Source organism: Myotis lucifugus, unplaced genomic scaffold (assembly GCF_000147115.1).
Source record: "Myotis lucifugus unplaced genomic scaffold, Myoluc2.0 scaffold_492, whole genome shotgun sequence".
Classification (NCBI taxonomy): domain Eukaryota; kingdom Metazoa; phylum Chordata; class Mammalia; order Chiroptera; family Vespertilionidae; genus Myotis; species Myotis lucifugus.
In genome coordinates, this window is record NW_005871540.1 from 509427 (window position 1) to 518163 (window position 8737).

The window sequence follows — 8737 nt, forward strand, 5'->3', positions numbered from 1 at the left end:
CAGCTAAATCAATACAAAGCAGCCCTAGGGGAGAAGCCTTAAATGAGAAGGTGGGAGGATCCCCATCTACTATCACCTTAAACAATTTGCCCTTCTCCCAGCCTATGCCCCCTGCTCATCCAGAGTCCTGGGTAACTTTAGATCAGAAATGAACCAACAATAATCCTTTTAATCTGTGATCAGTTACAAAAACCCCAAACTCTGGACGGCTAGTTTTGGAACCACTCTAAGCCCTCCGCTAATGAGAAGAAGGGTGCAGGCAATTGTCCTTCATGAGAACTATGCCGCCCATAAGCACGAAGACGACATCGCGGTGGTGAAGCTCTCCGCTCCCGTCCTGTTTTCCGAAGATGTCCACAGAGTCTGTCTCCCGGATGCTGCATTTGAAGTCTTGCCTAAGAGTAAAGTGTTTGTCACCGGATGGGGAGCACTGAAAGTAAACGGTGAGTATCTCAGTAAAAAAACAAAAACCTCCATCTGAGTGGAGATATGAAATAAGATACCAAGTCAAAATACAGAAAATAAGAGGTTAAACCATTATGTCCCATGAAAAATATGGTGCAAACAACAAACAAAAACCAGATATTGTGACTTATGAAAACTTTGGCTATTACTATTACACGGTATTTATGTTTATTATATTCTTTAGGGGTTTCTCTAAAAACTAGTTATAACTTTTCAAACATAATTAAAGCATATTTTTTCATATGACTTTTTTTCTTTCATTGCTCTTTCAGATGTAAAGATTCTGTTATGGCTACATAATTCCTAAAATATGTTATTTGTGAGCAGTAGTAATGTATCATAAACAGAAATAGTCTTAAGAGAGCAATTTGAATGACATTCCTGATGCTGAATATTAAATGGGGCCTTCTGATCTATTTATCTATAAAACAGTTTTTTGAGTTTGAGAGTTTATGAAGTTGACAAGTATGATATTTTACTATACTTAATAATATATAATAAACTGCTGATAGACAATTAAATAATGATGTAAGTTTCCAGTTCTCGTAAGCTGCACTCTTTACATATGGTTTAATCTGTCCTTGACTTTCTGATTCTCATTCCAGGCTCTTATTATGAAGTTGTAGTCTTATTATGTTCTTGCTCAAAGTACAGCTTTTATCTACCGAGTCTTCATCAGTTGATTTTTATAGATATCTGCTCTCTTTCAATATGCACTCTAAAATTCTCACATGGGGTCCAGGTTGATACACTGTTTTTATAACCTGAGAGTCCTTTTCCTCATTACTAAGGGATTGGCCTTGTTATATAGGGTATGGTGATAAGTATAAAGGAGAATTAAATGATTTGGAATTAGGCAAACTGCTTACTGATTGGAGCAGAAATATATAGCATCGACCACTAGGGCAGGACCATGACGCCTCCTCTAGAACCTAATTAAACTTAACATCCCCCTTTCCAGAGTTGTAGTTTCGGAGTGATTTGTGAGTTCATCATGAATCATTCAATGCCCAAAAGTGTGCAGAATACTGTGTATTGACCTATCTATTGTTATAAGTTGCATCCTTTAAAAAAAACCTTTATTGTTGAAAACATTACACAGGCCTTTTTTATGAAGCAATAATATTTTATCTATTTAGTATTGAAGTTAATTCCTGATAGTAAAGACTTGCTCTATATTGCTTTTTCTAAAGGATTCTCAATTCCCAATATAAGTGTGTCATTTCAAGAGTGATAATCCAGACTTCCTGTAAATTAGGTAAACTGTGACAGATTTTCCCAGGTAGTGATAAATGCCCTGACTTTTTATCTCCATTTAGCTAAGTGATCATTGCAAGACTCATAGCCAAGTGATCTTTGGTTTATTCATCTAAAAAAAATCCATATTTATCTTTGGTAATTGTGACAAGTATGAAGTAAGACAGTGGAAATAAGCATGCCAAGGATGATAGCTAACACATAGAAAACAAAAGAGCATCCAGGAAATATAACTTGACTCCGAAGCGCTGTCATCAAGCCCAGAGCCCAACTTCTAGACCAGTGTTTCTCAACCTTCCTAATGCCGTGACCCTTTAATACAGTTCCTCATGTTGTGGTGACCCCCAACCATAAAATTATTTTCATTGCTACTTCATAACTGTAATTTTGCTACTGTTATGAATCTTAATGTAAATATCTGATATGCAGGATGTATTTTCATTGTTACAAATTGAACATAATTAAAGCATAGTGATTAATCACAAAACAATATGTAATTATATATTATGAAATATTTATTTCTAATTACAAATAAATGAAATTTTGTATTGAAGCATGGTGTAGCATGGGTAACAGTCTTAATATAACAACAGTAAACTACATTGCTACATTTTGCGACAGTATGTGTAAAAAGCCAACGTCAGTCAGTTCGAAGGTTGAGATTGCTTCTTTCTCACCAGATCAGAAATTCTCAGGGCAGTCTTTGCAAGAACACAATGAAGATCATCTTCCACAACAAGTCTACTTCTGTATTTAGACTTGATAACCAACAAGCTGGAAAACCCTGTTTCACAAAGATATGTTGTTGGAAATGGAAGAAGGCGCAACACAGTCTCAGATAGAACAGGATATGACTGCAAACATTTGATCCAGAATTTTGTAACTGGCATTATAGAGAAATCAGTTCTCGCTGCATCGTTGTTAATAAGTTCAATGAACTCCTCTTGTGCTGTCTTAGGAACATCTTCAACTTTGTGAATGGGCTCTGGCAAGTGCAAATGGGGTGTCAGGTAGATTTGGGAAGTACAATGAAATTTCGTCTGCAAGCATGTGCAAGTGTTCTTTCACAGAAATTATTATCGTAATCCTTTTGTCTGGTTCAATGTCATGTTCCTCAAAGAAAGCAGATAAGGTAGGCAACATGTAAATTTTATTTTCATCCAATTTTTTTTGCCAAAGCTGAAGTTTCATTTGAAATGATAGGTTCTTTTCAGACAAATTGAGGCATGTTACATTTGGTCCTTACAGTGATAAATTTAACTCATTCAAATGGGAAAGATGTCAACCAAGTAAGCTATTTTCTGCAGTTCACTTTTATCGCCGAAAAGTGCTTTGAACTGCGGTCTTGCTTTCTGATTAAAAAACGTTTTGAGTTCATCACGAAGCTCAAAAACACGTTTTAAAAATTTTCCTCTCGACAACCATCTCACTTCAGTGTGACATAGCAGAGCGTTGTTCAACGCATCCAACTCGTTGCACAGCTGCGAAAACAGTCGACTGTTTAAAGTGCTCACCTTAACAAAATTGACACAACTTATGACGCTTTTCATTACTTCTTGTAACTCTTGTGGCAGCGTCTTCGTTGCTAATATTTGCCAATGAATCATAGAGTGAGTTCCGATGACTTTTGGTGACTCATTCAGTACCAAACGTTGAAATCCAGATCAACATCCTAGCATAGCTGGAGCACCATCTGTGCAAACACCACAAACCTTTCCCCAAGAGATCTTATGCTCTTTCAGAAATGAACCAACTGTGTCAAATACATCATGTGCAGTAGTTGTCCTATCAAGAGGTTTGCAAAAAAGAAACTCATCTTTCAGGTCGCCATCATTAATATACCTCACTTAAACCAGTAACTGTGAACAGTTTGCAATGTCTGTAGATTCATCAAGCTGGATACTAAATATTGGAAGTGGAGCAGATTTAACTTCCTGGATTACCTGATCAAGAATATCAGCAGACATGTCATCTATTCTTCTGCAGACAGTGTCATTAGATAAGGAAATTGCACTCAATTTCGTAGCAAATTCGTCTCCGATCATAACTCGAACAATGTCTTTGGCCACTGGCAACAGTAAATCCTTAGCAATGGTGTGAGGTTTCATAGCTCTGGTGATTCTGAGTGCCACCAAATATGAAGCTTCAACGGCTGCTACGTTTTGTTTGTGGTACTTGACACCAGTGTCAAGTCTGGCTTTCTTGAGTCCATCAGCTTTGCTTCTAAAATAGTTGGTATCCTTGTCGGCAAAGCTCGGATGCTTGCTATCAAAATGGCGTTTTAGTTTGTTCGGCTTCATAGATTCGGCTGATAGAACTTCACAACAAATAACACATTGCAGTTTCTCAATTCCAGCTGTAATTATTGAGGTAAAACCATACTGTAAAAAATCCTCACTATATTTTCTTTTCTTAACGTTCTTCTCTACACGATCCATTGTCATGGGATGGTTTGCTAATGAAAATAATATATAACAATAGCTATGATAATACAAAAGATGATACATGGCATAGTTCAGTCAATACAGTTTATTAAAGTTTCCCATGATTTACCATTCTCTGTGTTGTTGTTTTTTATATACCTGTTACTATCACAAGGGGGCAGTATTCACATCAACCACAGCTGAATATAAAAAAACAGATCAGCATCCAGATTAAGTTCCCATGGTACAGATATTTTTTTTTTTTGCAGTAGTTGATGATTTTACAGTACATGATTTTACATTTACCCAGTAATTATAATTCATGAAGTATTGTTTTACCTCCAATACTGCTGCTTTCAACACAGTAGCTGCTTTTAACAGAGTAGCTGCTTTCAACACAGCAGCTGCTTTCTACACAGTAGCTGCTCTCTACACATGTGTGACTGGTCCTCATAAGTACATTATGGCACCAACCCTGTCACATACACCTGTATTTGTACGGGGTGTATGTGATGGGGTTGGCCCGATGATGTCATTACGCTGGGTACTCGTATGTGGGCGTATCTGCATGTGGACGGACCCGCCTGGAGACGGATAGAGGAGTGGTGTCTTAGTTCCTAAGACCATTGAAAATATGTGTTTTCTGATGGTCTTAGGCGACCCCTGTGAAAGGGTCGCAACCCACAGGTTGAGAACCGCTGTTCTAGACATATATTTTATCATTAATCTATCCTTTGCAAGACACAATTAACTATTATAAATACAAGAATTTGGAAATTCTTCACTTATTTACTTTTTTCTTCTTTAGGTCCTTTTCCCAATACTCTTCGACAAGTTGAAGTAGAGATCATAAGTAATGACAGATGTAATGAAGTTCATGTATACGGTGGTGCTGTGTCATCAGGAATGATATGTGCTGGATTCTTGGAAGGAAAACTCGATGCCTGTGAGGTAAGACTAGACACAAATCCACAAAAGTGAATCTGTTGAATAGAGATGAGCTCACTGTCCATAAGTCAATGTCACTTCATGGATCTCCATAAAATTAAGTTGTGCAGGAGAGAGCAGAGTATAAAAAGAGGGAAAGGAAGAACCATAAGAAATACTCCTATTATTGTCTCCATGCATATGTAAAAAATGACCACCAGATGCACATTAGTGCTCTAATTAGAGAAAAGGAGTGGCAGCAGATAAGAGAAACTAAGTCAGGAAGCCACACAATCATTGCTTCAATCCATAATTATAATTGATAGTTAAATATCTAATCCCTACTAGTTGTAAGGCATTGTGAGATGGGATTGGCAGTAGTGTCATTTTACAGGTGCTTGAGCCATTGACCTTAAATAGTACATCCAGAGAGAATTATACATTTAAAAAAAAATTCTTGCCGGAACCGGTTTGGCTCAGTGGATAGAGCGTTGGCCTGCGGACTGAAGGGTCCCAGGTTCGATTCCGGTCAAGGGCATGTACCTTGGTTGCAGGCACATCCCCAGTGGGGGGTGTGCAGGAGGCAGCTGATCGATGTTTCTCTCTCATCGATGTTTCTAACTATCTTTCTCCCTTCTTCTCTGTAAAAAATCAATAAAATATATTTTAAAAAAATTCTTAATCATTAAACATTTAAAGAGAATATCACTTTTATTTTTCCCCTTTTTAAAATTTATGGGGTAACACTGGTTAACAAAATTATACAGGTTTCAGATGCACAATTTCACAACATATCACCCGTACACTGTATTGTGTGTTCACTACCCCAAGTCAAATCCCTCTCCATCATTTATTCCTCCTATGGTCTCCTCCACCTCCCCTCACCTTCCCTCACGCTGGCAATCACCACCATGTTGGCCCTGTCTATGAGTTTATTCTCTCTTTTTTTTTCTTTTTTGCTCAATCCTTCCACCTCTCCCACCCAGCCTCCCAACTCCCACCCCTCCAACCGCTGTCAGCCTGCTCTCTGTTTATGAGTCTGCCTCAATTTTGCTTGTTAATTCATTTTGCTCATTAGATTCCACATATGATTGAAAACATATGGTACTTGTCTTTCTCTGACTGGCTTAGTTCACTTAGCATAATGCTCTCCAAGTCCATCCATGCTGCCACTTTTAAAGTCTGGTTATATAAAAGAAGAAAAATAAATATCAAAATTAATAAAGATTTTTACCTATAGCATTTGAAACTGAGCCCAACATTTCATAATTCTTGAAGGATTAGGAATGGCTTTGAGATTTTTACAGGAGTGCTTTTTTTATATGCAAAGTTGCCACCATTGATCTGCTATTGGTAATAAATATTCACTTATTCATTCATTTTTTTAGTGAATTGCAAGGTACTATGGCAATTACTGAAGGAAACATAAACGCTTAAAAAAGCAGGAGTCCATGATGAATTTACAATCTAATAATAGCACATAAGTACATAACTAAAAGCAGTGGACAAAAGACAAAGATTTGGCTACATTTTCTGGAATACAAGGCCTCCTTCTACTAGTTTTAATTCTTTTTTTTCTTTTTTTAAAAAATATATTTTATTGATATTTTACAGAGAGGAAAGGTGAGGGATAGAGAGTTAGAAAAATCGATGTGAGAGAAACATCGATCAGTTGCCTCCTGCACACCTTCTACTGGGGATGTGCCCGCAACCAAGTTACATGCCCTTGACCGGAATCGAACCTGAGACCCTGCAGTCTGCAGGCCGATGCTCTATCCACTGGGTCAAACCGGTTAGGGCTAGTTTTAATTCTTAAGAAGCAGAAACAACATGTATGCTTCAAGATAGAACTGGATCACATGACTTTTAAGGAAGAACACAAAAAAGTCTATAATTAGGATCCAGGGGTGGGCAAACTTTTTGACTGGAGGGCCACAATGGGTTCTTAAACTGGTCCGGAGGGCCGGAACAAAAGCATTGATGGAGTGTTTGTGTGAACTAATATAAATTCAAAGTAAACATCATTACATAAAAGGGTATGGTCTTTTTTTTTTTTAGTTTTATTCATTTCAAACGGGCAGGATCCGGCCCGCGGGCCGTAGTTTGCCCACAGCTGGGATAGACTCAAATCCACAAAAATGAATCTGTTGAATAGAAAGTTATATTTGAGTTTATAAGAAAGCAGATTTCCTCTTCTTATTGGTCCATGCTTCCTTCACCACTAGCACACTGAGGACCTAAGTTAGGATGTGGGCTAACTTAGGAAAGGAGCTAAGGAGCTGTGGAGGATAGCTTTTGGTAGACCAAGGTTTTCACACTCCATCTACTGTGCACTGAAATGTACTAAAAGGCATGTTAAGGGAAGAGAGCTAAAGTGACAAGTCTCTGGGACCCCATGCCTACTTCAAACAAGACCATTTCTCTTATTTAAAAAAAAAATCTGTAAGGAACTTCCACATAATACTTTTTTAGAATGAATAGGTTCATTGCTAAAAGATAAGTACAAATCAGTTGTCCAAATCTAAGGTTAAAGATATCAAGAAAGTCCTCATGATTCACAACATTCAAACCAGATCTTGAAGACTAGGGATTCCATCTTAGTTTGGAAGCAAAATCATTTGTGTAATAAATGGTGCACGTCGGCTTGGAGTGCCCTTTGCATATCTTCTTCCTCTCAAACCTACTGCTACACAGTAATACAGTGCCCAGGACACCTATCAGCTGGTGAGAGTGGAATAAGGTGAGATTTAAACTCAAACCAAGAGATTATTCTACATAACAGAGTTAGGAGAGGTTTCATTGTAGAGGTGGTGTTTAGTTGAAGCTTAAGGTATCATTTATGTAAGAACTGGACGCCTAAATTTAGATACAGTTTGCACTCTCTGATAGATAGAGCAAAAATAAAAAAACTATACAAGGATAAAACTGAAACATTATCTTTATTATCATCATCTTTCAGGTGAAAACATTCATAGAGGTAAGCAGACATAATAATATATAAGTAATAGCACAATTATTATATTAATACTAATAGTAAGTAAAAATAGAATTAGTATTACATACTTCAAAATATTAATTTATTAGATATTAAGTTGCTGATTAACTGTCATTCTGACACTCATTTATTACATTGACAATATTTCTCTTCTTCTCTAGGGTGATTCTGGGGGACCTCTGGTTGTAGCACGTGATAGAAACATCTGGTATATTATCGGAATAGTAAGCTGGGGAATAGACTGTGGTAAAAAAAACAATCCTGGAATTTATACAAAAGTGACTCATTATCGGGACTGGATTAAATCTAAAACTACTATCTAATGTAACAACCATCTACCTCCAAGTGAAAATGTCATGTGTGGTGTCTAGGAAATTGTGTCCAGTATGTGTTTGCCATGTATGCTGTCATTGAGGTCAAGATGCAAATAAGCATGATTTGACAACTCTCCCCTTAGATGTGAGGAAAAGACAGGCTTTCTTTCACATAAAGAAGCATTTTGCTGAAGTGTTTTGCTGACCATGAACGTACAAGAAACTGTCATCTCCTCAAAGATCCACCATTGCTGCTGTGTCTCTGATGACCTCCTTGTTCACCTTTCTATCCCTACTATACGCTTCTCAGTTTAGCATAACCCAGCAGTTTAAGTAGGTAAGTAGCAATTGGCTAA

At 37.3% G+C, this 8737-nt stretch overlaps 1 protein-coding gene across 1 annotated transcript in view; it reads left to right on the forward strand.

The window, feature by feature from the left end:
• The window catches only part of LOC111822990 (transmembrane protease serine 11G-like), a 31166-nt gene extending 22776 nt beyond the window's left edge, over positions 1–8390 (forward strand). Inside the window, exons 8-10 of the mRNA XM_023744852.1 lie at positions 184–443; positions 4954–5096; positions 8229–8390. Of these exons, the coding sequence (XP_023600620.1) occupies positions 184–443; positions 4954–5096; positions 8229–8390 (565 nt within the window). The remainder of the gene's footprint in view (positions 1–183; positions 444–4953; positions 5097–8228) is intronic.
• The last annotated feature ends 347 nt before the right edge of the window (positions 8391–8737 follow it).